General features: G+C 48.7%; 1 protein-coding gene across 15 annotated transcripts in view; it reads right to left on the bottom strand.

Moving 5' to 3' along the window:
* Window positions 1–15,705, bottom strand: part of OTOF (otoferlin) — a 339,399-nt gene that overhangs the window by 37,889 nt on the left and 285,805 nt on the right. For 9 of the 15 annotated variants that reach the window (XM_073561977.1, XM_073561975.1, XM_073561976.1 and 6 more), the window contains exons 27-32: window positions 15,210–15,329; window positions 3,648–3,809; window positions 3,407–3,569; window positions 2,657–2,787; window positions 920–949; window positions 184–303 (exon numbers count right to left, since the gene is read on the bottom strand). In XM_073561977.1, coding sequence (XP_073418078.1) covers window positions 184–303; window positions 920–949; window positions 2,657–2,787; window positions 3,407–3,569; window positions 3,648–3,809; window positions 15,210–15,329 — 726 coding nt within the window. The remainder of the gene's footprint in view (window positions 1–183; window positions 304–919; window positions 950–2,656; window positions 2,788–3,406; window positions 3,570–3,647; window positions 3,810–15,209; window positions 15,330–15,705) is intronic. The other 6 variants (XM_073561982.1, XM_073561985.1, XM_073561984.1 and 3 more) reach the window with 3 other exon arrangements.

The following is a 15,705-nucleotide window of genomic DNA, read 5'->3' as shown; positions in this document are numbered from 1 at the left end:
TTTTTGCCAGAGCTGTATGTTAATCAGTTAACAAGACTCATAGACCATTTACAATATTACACCCATGTGCACTCACAGTGTTAATCATAAATATGGATTATGATTAAGAGGCTCTAGATGGATCACATTAGGTGGTGTCTGCAATTACAGCAAGTGATAATGAAGCAGACGGTCATAACTCACCTCTTTCAGGGTCTCTATGGAGGCAAAGTACTTAGACCACCAGTCCAGCATGCTTTCATCTGGCTCCTCTTCTTCAATCTCTTCTCCTTTCTTCTTTTTCTTCTTCTTTTCTTCCTCATTCTGGGAAAATGTTTATTAAATGTGTTGTTAATGTCTGAACGAGGCACTCAATGCCAGACAGCTGATGTGATTTCAGAAAGCCCAAGGACATGAGTTGTCCAAGCTGCTCTGGACAATCCCAGTGGTGTATCAGATTGGACAATGCTCTTTATTAACCTCCACCCATAAATAGGTGCGGTCCCTCTTTCGTAGAATACGCCAGGGGTCCCTCTGTGGGTTTATTCACACTGTGTGGACATATGTTATGTTGAGGTGTGCAGATTTTTGACCATGGAGTTTGTATAGGTGAAGGATGTGTTACAGGTGAAAACCTCAAAGCTGAAAAATACATTGCAGATATTGGCACAATGCCGCTGAATGCTGGCACGGGTGGGGTCATGCATTGCAGCAAAATAGTGACCCAAAACCCACGATGTGACCATGACTGACTAGATCCGTATATTCTACAGTGAGCCAATAAATGTCTGCCATTTCCCTACAAGAAGCCCTGTTATTATTAGGTACATTTATGAGTGACAGCCACGTAACATATTAGGTGACTACTGTGCCGGTGAATGTAACTCGCAGCACGCCGCCGGCCACAAGCTCTGTGACCAATGAGAAGACGATCACTTACCACATCAACCTTAACCACTGCGTCAGAGTTCTGCCACATAGAGGTGATAGGAGATGGAAAACAAAACACATGATGATTACGGACACAAGGTAACGACTGGCGGACAGCGATATGTGGTAAGACAATGCACACAATGACAAAGTGGTCCTGAATAATAATAGTTATCTCAGACACACGGGAATGATCCCACAAAGGAGCGTTGATGTGGCCTGGCCTATCATATACCAAATATTGATAATTATAGTCCCTAGGGGAAAAGACTCTTCTATCTCAGGGGCAGGGCCTTCGCTACCTTTACGGGAAGGGCTGCTTTCTCTACCTTTAGGGGCAAGGTCTTCTCTACATTTAGGGCAGGGTCTTCTCCCCTTTTAAGTCAGTGCCTTCATTACCTATAGGGGCAGGGACTTCTCTTCCTTCAGGGCAGGGCCTTCTCTACCTTTAGGGCAGGGCCTTCTCTACCTTTAGGGCAGGGCCTTCTCTACCTTTAGGGCAGGGCCTTCTCTACCTTTAGGGCAGCGCCTTCTCTACGTTTATTGTAGGGCCTTCTCTATCTTTAGGGCAGAGCCTTCTCTACATTTAGGGAAGGGCCGTCGCTATATTTAGGGCAGAGGCTTCTCTATCTTTAGATCAGGGACTTCTTTCCTTCAGGGCAGGGCCTTCTCTACCTTTAGGGCAGGACTTTCTCTACCTTTAGTGCAGGACCTTCTCTTCCTTTAGGGAAGGGCCTTCGCTATATTTAAGGCAGAGCCTTCTTTACCTTTAGATCAGGGCCTTCTCTACCTTCAGGGCAGGACCTTCTCTACCTTTAGGGCAGGACCTTCTCTACCCTTAGGGCAGAGACCTCTCTACCCTTAGGGCAGAGACTTCTCTACCTTTAGGGCAGAGCCTTCTCTACCTTTAGATCAGGGCCTTCTCTACCTTTAGGGCAGGACCTTCTCTACCTTTAGGGCAGAGCCTTCTTTACATTTAGGGCAGGGTCTTCTCTACCTTTAGGGCAGGGCCTTCTCTACGTTTAGGGCAGGGTCTTCTCTATCTTTAGGGCAGAGCCTTCTCTACCTTTAGATCAGGGCCTTCTCTACCTTCAGGGCAGGACCTTCTTTATCTTTAGGGCAGAGCCTTCTCTACCTTTAGAGCAGGGTCTTCTCTACCTTTACGGGCAGTCCCTTCTTCCGTTTGGGGGCAGGGACATCTTTCCCATACCGGTCAGTAATTCCATAAGTTCTTATTGTCTTTTTTTTTGCTTTTCTTTCACATTTCATGCTATGTATTTATAATACTCTGCATTTCACATGTTTAGCGACCTGACAAGGTACACTACAAAACAAATAGAAACCCTGGGGTAGGAGGAGTCTGGCACACAAACATAGTGGAGAAGGAGTGTGGCATAGAGGAAAAGCACAGGAGAAGTGTGGCACAGAGGAAAAGTGGAGAAGGATGAGTGTGGCACAAAAGAAAATTGTAGAAGGAGTGTGGAACAGAGGAAAATCGGAGATGGAGAAGTGTGATACAGAGGAAAGGTGGAGAAGGAGTGTGGCACAGAGGAAAGGTGGGGTCTGGAAAATTAAGAGAGGAAGGAGGGCTCTAGCTAACAGGACACAGGAGAGGAAGGAGGGATCTGGCATACAGGAAGATTGGGGGTCCACCACATGAAACCATGGTAGAAGAAGGCCTGGCAAATTGAAAAGCTGGGGAAATAAAGTCACAATTCATAACCTTCCAATAACTCTCCAGACTCACCGCTTCTAGCTTCACCATGGTCTCCATTTTTTTGATAGGCACCTCGGGTTCCATGCTGATGACTATTTCACCTGTGGGGCGAGAGTAGGGCCCTCCGTTTGCCATTGCCATATAGCCATTCATCAATTTAGCTGGACAGAGGACAGAAAAGGACAGAGCACAGGACAGACTCAAGACGAGAAGTCACATAGCATGAAGTCATAGCTGGCAACGAGATTATGGAAAAAAGAGAAAATCTGAGCCAATGATGGAAAGGACATAGAGTCAAGAGTGGAGAATTCTCCTTACTGGAGAAACTATATAGACTGAGTCATACACAGATTTGTAGATTGTGAGCCCTCGCGGGCAGGGTCCTCTCTCCTCCTGTACCAGTTATGACTTGTATTGTTTAAGATTACTGTACTTGTATGTATTATGTATACCCCTCCTTACATGTAAAGCGCCATGGAATAAATGGCACTATAACAATAAATAATAATAATAATTTGGAGAAAATCACCCAACACTTCAGAATCACTGATGAAAGATACTAATGATGTCCCATAACCACCCATCCATCAGTAGTATACAATCCCAGCTTTCCTAAACTACTTTACTTTTTAAAAGTGCAGTACCACCCCAGACCACCTGGTGTGCTGTTACAGAGATGCATGTCTATGGAGATCTACAAGCCTCTTTTAGCTCATGTGCAGCAGTTTAATAGTCATATGTACCTGTATGCTCATGACTCTACATATTTTTAACATTTACCTGTTGCCATCCACTGCTGAGACTTCTTATCTGGGGGTCGATAGATAAATTTGCGCAATGAGCTAACCGCATGTGACCCAACCAGGGTATATCGACCAAACGCCCGGCAGTCCACCACCCGGATGTTCAGTGGCGGATGAAGCAGCTCGTTCTCTGGGAGGTCCTACCAAGAAAACAGAAAGATGTTACATTCGTTCGCAGGACCCAGTGGGCGCTGTGGATCCTTGTGATGGCCACTTACCACCTCAAACCATTTTACTAAAGTGCTAAAGTTGGGGTTCTTCTTGTAGTTCTGGATGAGCGCGGACTGCACCCCTTTCCCAGCACATTCAATATCCACTCTTGGTCTGTCCACTTGGGCGAGGTTGACTCTCTTGAGGTCTCTGAGCCCCCAAAAAAGGATCTAGATGGAAAAAAATCTAGTTGGATAAATTTGCTAAATCTATATAACCCCTTCATGACCGATGCAATTTTCAGCTTTTGCACTTATATTTTTTCCTCCCCTTTTTCAATGAGCCGTAACTTTTTTATTTTTCTTTCAATATAGCCGTATGAGGACTTGTATTTTGCGGGACAAGTTTTAGTTTTGGAATGACACCTGTGATAGGGTCACTGGTGTCGTACATGAGGAGAGATATGTGTCACAAAGGTTGCTTTCCTCTGTGATGTAAAAGCCATAAGGGTTTTCTCCAGCATATTGGCTGAGAGCAATCCAGTCGCTATATGGGCATGGCTTTTATGGTGGGTAGGTCAGAGATGGGTGGGACACCTACCCACCATATCTCCACCTCCAGGGTATGGCTTAAGGGAGTTAAATGTCCAGCCAGTTTTTTTTCCTCGGTCTATGTTTGCGGAGGAAAGCAAGCCTCCGGATTACTAGCTCCTGTGAGAGCTGCCGCATGTGTTGTCCCAGAGGACCTGGGCAGGACTGTGTATGGACTGTTTATTTCCTTTTGAGCTGGACAGGCTGTTTTTCTGTTACCATTTTTTTTTTTTGGTTTATGATGCAATAAACCACCCAGAGACTTTAACCGCACGTGTGCCTGTGTCTACGTCAAGGAGCAGCTAAGCGTGTCAACCCCTCACAAGTGGTGTAGAATGCGGGCATACATTCCAGCAACATATGTAGCAGTGGTGGACAAATTGTATGTCAAGGGTTAAGGCAGCTGCAGAGATGGAACTGCAGTCAGACAAAATGGAGGCGCTACTCAAACACCTGATCTTGAGCCAGGAGAAACAGCACGAGGTACAGCAGGAGATGAATAAACTCCTAATACAGCTGCTGCAACAACAGCAAAGCCAGATGGAACTCCTGGAGGGAGATGTCAACAGCAGAGAAACCGCCCCTACCCCACATCAAGGTGATGACTCATGCGACCATAAAGCGGTAAGACGAGCCATGCAAAATATGACCCCAAGGGATGATATAAAGGTGTTTTTGACTGTTTTCGAACGGGTTGCAGAACAGGAGAGGCTGCCCCCTGGAGCAGTGGGCGGAGGTGTTGGCCCCCTATCTGACAGGTGAATCCCACAAAGTTTAATTTGACTTGGCCTTGCAGGATACCCGGGAATATGCCACGTTGAAAACGGAGATATTGGCACGCTCAGGGGTCACTGTGTCTGTCAGAGCCCAAAGGGTTCATCACTGGGCGTATCGTGGTGACAAACCTCCCTGCTCACAAATGTTTGGCTTGTTGCATTTAGTCCAGAAATGGTTGCAACCGGAGTCGTCCACTCAAGCTCAGATGGTCGAGCGGGTCATCATGGGTAGATTTGTTCACTCGCTCCCCAGGTTGATGCAGACCTGAGATGCCCAAGGAGACCCCCAGAATGTGGATGACCTGGTGAGCCTTGTAGAAAGGTACCAGGTGGTAGAGAGGTCCCTGAGGAAACCAGGGGGTGGTACATCTCCATACTGGGATACCCAGCGGGAGACCAAATTCCAAAAGAGAGGTAACAAAACACCACTGGCGGGAGTCCAAGGTCCCAAGGAGCTGCTGAGGGGCTTCCAAAGGCTGCTGCTAAAGACCTGATCTGCTTGCGGTGTCACAGTCCTGGACACATAGAGGTCATTTGTCCTATGTCTGCCAAGCAGATGGATTGCAGCCTGAGCATTCGCTGCTCGTATTATGCCTACCCATCCTGCAATATGGACTATCAGCCCGGAGAGGGGCCGCAGTCATGTCCCGTGACCATGAACGGAGTACTGGTGTCAGGACTCTTGGACTCCAGGAGCTTGTTGACCCTGATAAGGGCCACGCTCCCCACCAGTTGATCACAAGGAAACAATGTGGGTGTCCGCTGTATCCACGGGGATGCCAAAGACTACCCTGTTGCCAGAGTGTTGATTACAAGAGCTGTGGTACGGAGATTCATGAGGTCGGGGTAGTCAGAGACTTGCTGCACGCCGTGATAATTGGGCACGACTTCAGCCTGTTCTGGGACTTGTGGAGAAAAGCAGGGGTGCACAGTGTCTCAGGCACGAACCAGCGCAACCTTGATGAATCCCCATTTCAGTCGGAGGTGGAGGAGTTCCCCTTGTGTGTCCTAGCTGGTGATGAGGATGAATCGGTGACCAGGGAGGCCGAGGTTCCTGACCTGGGGGTTTCTGGGGAAAATTTTGCGACTTCTCAAATGCGGGATCTTACCCTAAAAGGGGTCTTTGAAAATGTTTCTGTGATTGATGGGGTTGCTCAAGAGCTGGGGGCTGACACCAGGTACCCACACTTTGCAGTCAATAGCGAATTGTATCGAGTGACTACACTGAGGGGAGGTGAAATAGTGGAGCAGCTATTGGTTCCAGGGCCATACCAGCGGAGGCTTCTAGACATGGCCCATTCTCATGTTTTGGGGGGACATCTGGGGTTGGAGAAAACACAGGAGAGAACATTGCCGAGGTCCTATTGGCTGATATGTTATCGGGAGATCCTGAATTAGTGTCGGTCCTGCCCCACCTGCCAGATAACTATTCCCTCTGCGCACTTACGAAGTTCTCTAGTCCCATTACCGGTAATAGAGATCCCGTTTGAGCGAATTGCCATGGACCTAGTAGGTCCTTTAGTTAAGTCTGCATGAGGGCACCAATATATTCTAGTGGTCAAGGATTATGTGAACCGGTACCCTGAAGCAATACCCCTAAGGAACTCTTCAAGTAAGAGTATTGCCAGGGAACTTGTCCATATTTTTCCTAGGACAGGCCTGCCGAAGAAGATTTTGACAGACCAGGGAACCCCCTTTATGAGCAAGGTAATGAAGGGACTGTGTAGGGACCTCCAGACTGCCCAGCTGCAAACCTCAGTGTACCATCCACAGACCGACAGCGTAGTACAACGCTTCAATAAAACCTTGAAAGCCATGCTCAAAAAGGTCATTGAGAAGGACCGTCGATACTGGGACTTCCTGCTTCCGTTTTTGCTCTTTTCCATCAGGGAAGTTCCCCAGGCTCCTGTATGGTCGACATCCGCTAGGGCTCCTGGACATTGCCAAGGAAACATGGGAAGATGAAGTCTCGCCACACAGGAGCATCATAGAGGATGTTGCCCAGCTGCAGGAGAGAATGGTAAAAAAGTGATGCCTATTGTGAAGGAGCATCTTCTCCAGGCACAGGTGAGGGTGTATAACGATCAGCGAGGCTGAAGCAGTTCCAGCCAGGCGACCGCGTGCTAGTGCTTATCCCCACGGTGGAGAACAAGATCCTAGCCAAGTGGCAAGGCCCACACAAGGTGGTGGAAAAACTGTTTGAAGTTAATTGCAAAGTACACCAGCCGGGGCGAAGGAAGCCGCACCAGGTCTGTCACGTAAACTTGCTCAAACCCTGGCGAGGCCGAGAATCGCTGAACACCCCTTGCCTTGGAGCCAGTCCCAAAGTCACTGTGGGCGATGTCACCATTGCAGAGTCTCTGATGTCGGCCAAGAGACAACAGTGTCAGGAACTGTAGCAGCGGAACCGGGATCTATTCTCAGAGTTGCCTGGTGTAACGGGGTCTACCCAGGCTGGGGTACCTCTTTCAGTACCACCCTGTGTTTTCGGAGGTCTGCTCTGCGTTGGCTGGAGTCTGAATGAATGACGCTGGCTGGAATTCCTTGGTTACATGGGCGCATATAAAAGATCACTGCTTCTCCACATATTTCCAGTCTGACCACACTTTACTCACAGGACACAGAATATATCACACAGATACAGAGGGCCGGCCAATAGAAAAGCGGCAGGCCAGACATGCATTACAAAAGCCGCAGGTGGCCGGAGCCTGCCGATGTTTACTGTGGGAATTACAAAGGTGGGGGGAGGGTGGACAAAAGGGGAATGCTGATGCATTAGGGACATGCATCTCACATAGAACCTATTATCCATACATATAACTGCACAACATATTCTGGGTGCTAAGTGGTTCTGTAACACGGCTCCCCTTTTCAGCGACACGATCGGCATACACAGTCTGATCCTCAACGGATCGGGTTGGGGATGACCGAAGTTTATGGGGTTGGTACAAGTTCCATTTGTCGACTTAGTCCATTGGCGTTACCATTTTGTTTGCCGGGTCTGTGGTGGATGGTAAAGTCCAGAGGTTGTAGGGCTAAACTCCACCGCCGCAATCTGGCGTTGTCTCCGGAGACCCGATTAAGCCAGACTAGGGGATTATGGTCCGTTAGGAGGGAAAACTGTCGTCCATACAAATATGGTTGCAACTTCTTGAGTGCCCATACTACCGCCAGGCACTCCTTCTCGATGGCCGCATAGCTTACTTCACGGGGCAGTAGTTTCCGACTCAGTTAAGCTACCGGGTGTTCTTGGCCGTCCGGCCCGACTTGGCTCAGTACTGCCCCCAATCCAAACATAGAAGCGTCTGTGTGAACCAGGAAACGTTTACTTGGATCGGGTGCGGCCAATACAGGGTTATTGGTGAGGGCGTCCTTTAGTTGGCGGAAGGCTTCCTCACACTCTGTGGTCCTGGTTACCTGACGGGGTTGGTTTTTACGGGTCAGATCAGTGAGGGGCTTGGCTACGCTGCTGTAATTGGGAACGAATTTCCTGTAATACCCCGCTGTCTCTAGAAACGCCATGACCTGGGTTTTAGTGCGTGGGATGGGCCATTTGGCTATGGCCTCAATCTTGGCTGGTTCTGGTCGCTGTTTCCCACTTCCCACCCAATGCCCTAAATACTGAACCTCTGCTTTGCCCACGTGACACTTGTTTGGGTTCAGGGTGATTCCGGCCTGGTGGATCCTGTCCAATACTGTCTCTAGGTGATTTAGATGCTCTTCCCATGTCGCACTGTAGATGGCGATGTCTTCCAGGTAGGCACAAGCATAGTCCTGGAGACCATCCAGAAGCCGGTCAGCCAGCCTTTGGAAGGTTGCTGGGGCATTCTTCATCCCGAATGGCATAACTCGAAACTGGAATAAGCCGAACGGGGTGACAAATGCCGACTTGGGAATAGCGTCAGGACTAAGGGGAATCTGCCAGTAGCCTTTGCATAGATCAATGGTGGTCAAATACTTTGCCCCCGCCAGCCGGTCTAACAACTCTTCCACACGCGGCATGGGGTATGCATCCGTCACTGTTTTCTCATTGAGCTTACGATAGTCTACACAAAACCGTGTAGTCCCATCCTTCTTGGGCACGAACACTACGGGGGATGCCCATGGACTATCTGACTCTTCAATGACCCCTAAACGCAGCATCTCTTGTATCTCTTGTCGCATCCCCTCTCGTACAGACTGAGGGACGCGGAAGGGGTTTTGTCGCAGGGGGGTCTGATCCTGGGTCTCAACCTTGTGTTGTGCCAGGCGAGTACCACGGTCTCTCTGAAAACATCCTCTGTCGCAGCCTCAACAACGCCTCCGCTTGCTGTCTCTCCCGGGGGCCTAGGTCTTCATCCAAGTGTACCTGGTACCATGTTTTAGACTGAGTCCTTTCCCCTAAGACATCCGGCAAGGGAAGTCCAGCTAAGTCCTCTGCTACAGGTGCACAGATGGCCACTACCTCTTCAGGGCGCTCCCGGTAGGGCTTCAGCATATTCACGTGGAACATGCGGATAACCCTGGGGTCGTCACAATCGGCGACATTATAGGTTGTGTCGGCTATTTTCCCCACTACCTGGTAGGGCCCCTGCCATGCAGCTTGAAACTTATTCTGCTTAGTGGGCTCTAACACCCGGACCTTCTGTCCTATTTCCAAAGTGCGCTCTCTGGCCCTCCGATCGTACCATACGCGATGGTGCCGCTGTGTCGCCTGCAGGTTCTCACGTACAACCTGGGTCAGCTCCTGTAGGCGGTCCCGGAATTCCAGCACATAGGGTACAATAGGTACCCCTTCTATGAGGCCCTCCCCTTCCCAGTGTTCCAGCACTAAGTCTAGGGGTCCCCTTACCCGTCTCCTGTATACCAGCTCGAATGGGGAGAACCCCGTGGATTCTTGGGGCACCTCCCGATAGGCAAACAGGAGGTGTGGCAAGAATTTCTCCCAGTCCCTGTAGGTCCTGGTAAAAGTCCCAATGAGCTGTTTTAATGTCCCGTTAAAGCGTTCACACAACCCATTGGTTTGCGGGTGGTACAGGGCGCTTCTAATGGACTTTACGCCGCACAGCTTCCACAGTTGGTTGGTCACCTCTGCTGTAAACTGGGTACCCTGGTCCGAGATAATCTCCCGGGGAAATCCAACCCGTGAGAAAACCTGGAGCAGGGCGGCCGCCACCGTCTCTTCCAGTATGTTAGGTAACACAACCGCCTCTGGATACCGTGTGGCATAATCTACCACTGTCAATATATACGTTTTCCCGGACGGACTGGGTTTGGCTAACGGCCCTATCAGATCGACCGCTACTCGGCTAAATGGTTCCTCCACAATGGGGAGGGGGCGTAATTTGGCCTTGCATCGATCCCCCCTCTTGCCAATGCGCTGACAACTGTCACAAGTCTGGCAGTACTGACGAACATCGTAGGTTACCCCCGCCAAAAGAAGTTTTGTGTCAGACGATAGGTCTCAGCCAGAGGGGCCACCGAGAATGCAGACAACATGGGCCCCAAGTCATTTCCCAGCAAGACGTCTGCAGGCAAATCCTCCATCAAGCCGACCTCAACAAGGCCATCCCCGACTCCCCAGTTCAGGTGAATCCTGGCAGTGGGTAGTCGATGTATAGCTCCCCCTGCTACATGGACTGCCACTGTCCGGTCCGTCTTCTCTTGGTCCTGGACAAGATGAGGCTTCACAAGGGTCAAAGTTACTCCGGAATCTCTTAGTCCCTGCATACGTTTCCCATTAACCCACACGACCTGTCGATGCTGTTGTCGATTATCTGCCCGGGCTGCCTGCATGGGGTATACTTCATGCAGCACTTCCTCCATCTCTTCCACCCCTTGGTTAGTCGTAGCCCCCAATGCCGGGTCAGCTTCGCCTTGGTAGCAGTGTACAGCAGCCCGGCTGAAGGTAGCTGTTCCCGCCTTTGGCCACTGGGTATGCTGAGTCCGGTTGGGGCATTGTCTTTGCAGGTGGCCTAGCTGACGGCAGTTGTGGCATTGCGCCCCAGGGGGACTGTGGTAGGCCGGGTTTCTAGCTGGTCCCCCTACAATCTTCGGTGGTTTGGGGCCCTCCAGGTCCATGGGCCGGCCCCTAGTGACCACCTTTGATCCGGAGAACTGCAGCCTCCTGGCATCATGATGTTCATCGGCCAGACGAGCGGCTTCCTCAAGAGTCGTTGGCCGCCTGTCCCGAAGCCATTCCTGTGTCTCGGGGTTTAGTCCATTAAAGAATCGTTCTAACAGGAAGAGCTGGAGGACGTCCTCCTTAGTGGTTGCTTGGCTCCCTTGTACCCACTGTAGCAGTGACCGCCGTAATTTACAGGCCCATTCAGCGTGGGTATCGGTTACGTGTTTTATAAGTCTGCAGAACTTTTGACGGTAGGCGTCTGGTGTCAGCGCATACCGGGCCAAGATCACTTCTTTGATCCGCTCATAGTCCATACAGTCCTCATCAGGTACCGTGCGATAGGCGTCCGCTGCCCGGCCTGTCAGCTTGCTGGCCAGAATCTGAACCCGTTCCTCCGGCTTCACTTGATGAAGGGCACACTGCCGCACAAAGTCCTGCAGAAAGCCATCAATGTCTTCCTCTGCCTCCTCCAACTGTCGGAAGGCATTATACTGGATCTTTTTGTGGCTTACTGTTGAAGGTACCTGGTCGAAGGCCAGAGCTCCTCCTGCTCGCTGATTCTCCTCTCTCCGCTCTGTCATCTCCATCTTGGCCAGCTCCACTTTGGTCCGCTCTGCCATCTCCATCTTGGCTAGCTGTATCCTGGTCCGCTCGCCCATCTTTTCCTTCAGATGAGTACGCACATCAGCCATCACCTCTCGTATGATCTCTACTGCAGGGTTTAGGCCATAGAACGCCAGTCTGTTCTTTACCTCCCTCTGGAACTCGGTCTCTTACACATTCACATTGGGGGGCGCTGCACTGTCGTGTTCCATGATGGCTGCTATCAATTCCGCTTTTGTTTTGTTGCTGGCGATCAACCCTCGGGCTTCCATCAGATCTTTTAATGTAGTCCTCTTTAACTTCTGGTACTTATTGTCCATTCATTCCTTTCCTCCTGTAGAAGGGGTATAATATCACTCTGTCTGCCACCAGTGTAATGGGGTCTACCCAGTCTGGGGTACCTCTTTCAGTACCACCCCGTGTTTTCCGAGGTCCGCTCTGCGTTAGCTGGAGTCTGAATGAATGACGCTGGCTGGAATTCCTTGGTTACATGGGCGCATATAAAAGATCACTGCTTCTCCATGTATTTCCAGTCTGACAACACTTTACTCACAGGACACAGAATATATCACACAGATACAGAGGGCAGGCCAATAGAAAAGCGGCAGGTCAGACATGCATTACAAAAGCCGCAGGTGGCCGGAGCCTGCCGATGTTTACTGTGGGAATTACAAAGGTGGGGGGAGGGCGGACAAAAGGGGAATGCTGATGCATTAGGGACATGCATCTCACATAGAACCTATTATCCATACATATAACTGCACAACATATTCTGGGTGCTAAGTGGTTCTGTAACACGTAGCACCGGGGCATACGCAGGTGGTTGAGCATGACGTGTTGATGGAACCGCATGTAAGGGTGAACCTCAAGCCCTATAGAATTCTGGAAGCACAGAGAGAGGTGATATCCAATGAGGTGAAAAGGATGCTAGACCTCAGGGTGATAGAAGAGTCATAAAGTGAATGGTCGAGTCCCATCGTCCTCGTACCGAAGCCTGACGGTGAGTGGCGGTTTTGCAATGACTACCTCAGGCTGAATGAAGTCTCTAGTTTTGACGCTTACCCGATGCCTTATGTAGACAATCTTATTGAGATACTTGGACCAGCGAGATACATTACAACCCTGGACCTGATGAAGGGCTATTGGTAGATCCCCATGTCCCAGAGTGCCAAGGATAACACAGCTTTCTCAATGCCTGATGGGTGTTTTCAATACATCAGGATGCCCTTCGGTCTGTAGGGTGCCCTGGCCACCTTCCAGATAGTGATGGATCGGATCCTAGCTCCGCATAAGAAGAAAGCAGCAGTGTACCTCGATGACATAGTGGTCTTTAGCCTTGACTGGGCCAGTCATCTTCCAAAGGTATAGTTGGTTCTGGATACTTTAAGAAGTGCGGGGTTCACCATAAATCTGAAAAAGTGTGCCATAAGGAAGGAAGAGGCCAAGTACCTAGGCTATGTTGTCAGAAGGGGCGAAATTAAACCGCAGATAAAGATCGAGGCGATTCAAAAGTGGCTGCAACCGCTTACCAAGAAACAAGTGAGGGCGTTTCTTGGAATTGTGGGCTAATACCGGTGGTTCATCCCAAGTTTTGCTATAATCGCCGCACCATTGACGGATCTTCTTAAAGGTACCAAGTCGACCGTAGTTAAATGGACTACATACACAGAGATGGCGTTCCAGAAGCTGAGGCAGGCTATGTGTAAACATCCAGTTCTGGTCACACCAGACTTCAGTAAGGAGTTTGTGATCCAGACGAATAGCTCAGAAGTTGGGTTGGGAACTGTGCTGTCTCAGGAGATATCTGGGGAAGCATCTCATCCTATACCTGAGTCGAAAGCTCTTGTCATACGAGAAGAATTACGCCATTGTGGAGGAGTATCTGGCCATAAAATGGGCAGTGGACACATTGAGGTATTATCTACTAGGCCGGAGGTTCAAACTCGTGTCAGATCATGCCCCTCTGAGATGGTTAAGGGAGAAACAGGGTAAGAACGCCCGGGTGACGAGATGGTTCTTAGGCCTCCAGGATTTCAGGTTCCACGTAGAACACAGGCCACACATGAATGCAGATGCCCTCTCCCAAATTCCCTGTTTGGTGTCCGAAGGTGCCAAAGCCCCTGGCTTTGTCAGAGGGGGAAAATATATGACTGGGTCAGTGGTGTCGTACATGAGGGGTGATATGTGTCACAAAGGTTGCTTCCCTGTGTGATGTAAAAGCCATAAGGGTTTTCTCCAGCAAGATAAGTCCTGAGATCAATCCAGTCGCTATATGGGCATGGCTTTTATGGTGGGTAGGTCAAAGGTGGGCGGGACGCCTACCCACCATATCTCCACCTCCAGGGTGTGGCTGGAGGGAGTTAAATGTTCAGCCAGTTTTATTTTCAATGGTCTATGTATGTGGAGGAAAGCAAGCCTCCTGATTACTAGCTCCTGCGGGAGCAGCCGTATGTGTTGTAACAGAGGACTCGGGCAGGACTGAGCATGACCTGCTTATTTCCTTTTGAGCCGGATAGCATGTTTTTCTGTTGCCATTTTGTTTTCGTTTATGACACAATAAACCACCCAGAGACTTTAACCACCCGTGTGCCTGAGTCAACCTCGAGGAGCAGCTAAGCGTGTCAACCCCTCACACACCATTTATTTTACCAAATAATGTACTGGAAATCGGGAATAAAGTTACAAATGGGGTGAAATGGTGAAAAAAAACACAATTTTGTTTTTTTTTTTTATTTTTCGTTTTTGATTTTTGGCATTAAAAATGATCATTATTCTCCAGGTCAGTGCGATTATGGCGAAACTAAACTTATACCTTTTTTTTTTACATTTTGGAGGTTAAAACAAATTCAGAATTTTGTAAAAAAAAAAAAAAAAAGATAAATTTGATTTATTTCACCATATTTCTTTGATGGAGCTGCGTGAGGGTTTCATTTTTGCGCTCCAAGCTGTAGTTTTTTTACTGCTACCGTTTTGGGGTACTTAGAAACTTTTGAATGATTTTTACTGCATTTTTTTATTTTTATCAAATGCGGATTATCAATCTATTTTTTCTTTAAGGCATTTATTGTGTATACATTGTGATAGATCGGACTTTTAATGACATAAAAATACCAAATATTTATCATTTTATTTTTCTTTTTGTATTGCTTTATTTTTTAACTGTGAAAAAGGGGAGATACAAACTTTTATATTTTTTTTATTGTTTAAAACTTTTGTTTTCATGTATTTTTGTAATTCCCCTATGGGGTCTTCAACCAGTATATTCATTAACTGGCCTTCATAGGAAGACCAACATACCATAATATCCTATTGGCACTCCGCTATCACCAAACAGGGGGCTGATGAGTGCTGGTGTACCAGCTCACCAGCAACCCCGCCATTGGAATATCTCTGTCAGCAGCATTTAAATGGTTAACCAGCCAGCTGTGGAACACATCCTGTGAGCGCGCTCTGTACACCCCCTGTGCCCCAGAGGAGTAAATTCACAATTCCTATGGATCTCAAAAATATGGTCACAGCCCCCTGCTGTAATAATGTGTGGTGACACCTACATACCTCCACTCTGTATTTACTCAGAACAGGTCGGATGCCCATTGGGACTGGAAGGATGGGTCCTCTGTCCAAGTCTGTGGGTCCATCAATAGAAGGGAGGTCGGATATACCAGCGGGGCCAATCTACAAGATAAAAATTGTGACATTTAGTACGTTAAGATGATCATAGTGATATTTATATATATCATCTATTATTAATCCTGCTGGTTAACTTTTGTGACACATGAGCCATCGCTTTCATCTCTGCAGCTTCTGGGGCGTCCTCATATTACCGGGTCTGTGTTTCCACTAGCTCTAAGTATTACGTTTTACGGTCCAGCCAGGCCTACTACGTTACACAACCATGGAGATTATCGCATCCGCTGGTTTTGAGGCAGTTGATTGTTTAACAAGTTAAAGAATGAATCCTCAAAAATAAATTTATTACCATTCCACAGTATAGGTTCCTGAGGAAGGGTCTCTGTAGTCCCATCATGAATGTAAAAAGGCAAACAGCGCT

The sequence above is a fragment of the Dendrobates tinctorius genome, unplaced genomic scaffold (assembly GCF_039654945.1).
Source record: "Dendrobates tinctorius isolate UK_male_01 unplaced genomic scaffold, ASM3965494v1 ptg000332l, whole genome shotgun sequence".
Taxonomy (NCBI): domain Eukaryota; kingdom Metazoa; phylum Chordata; class Amphibia; order Anura; family Dendrobatidae; genus Dendrobates; species Dendrobates tinctorius.
This window is presented reverse-complemented; position numbering and strand designations above follow the sequence as displayed.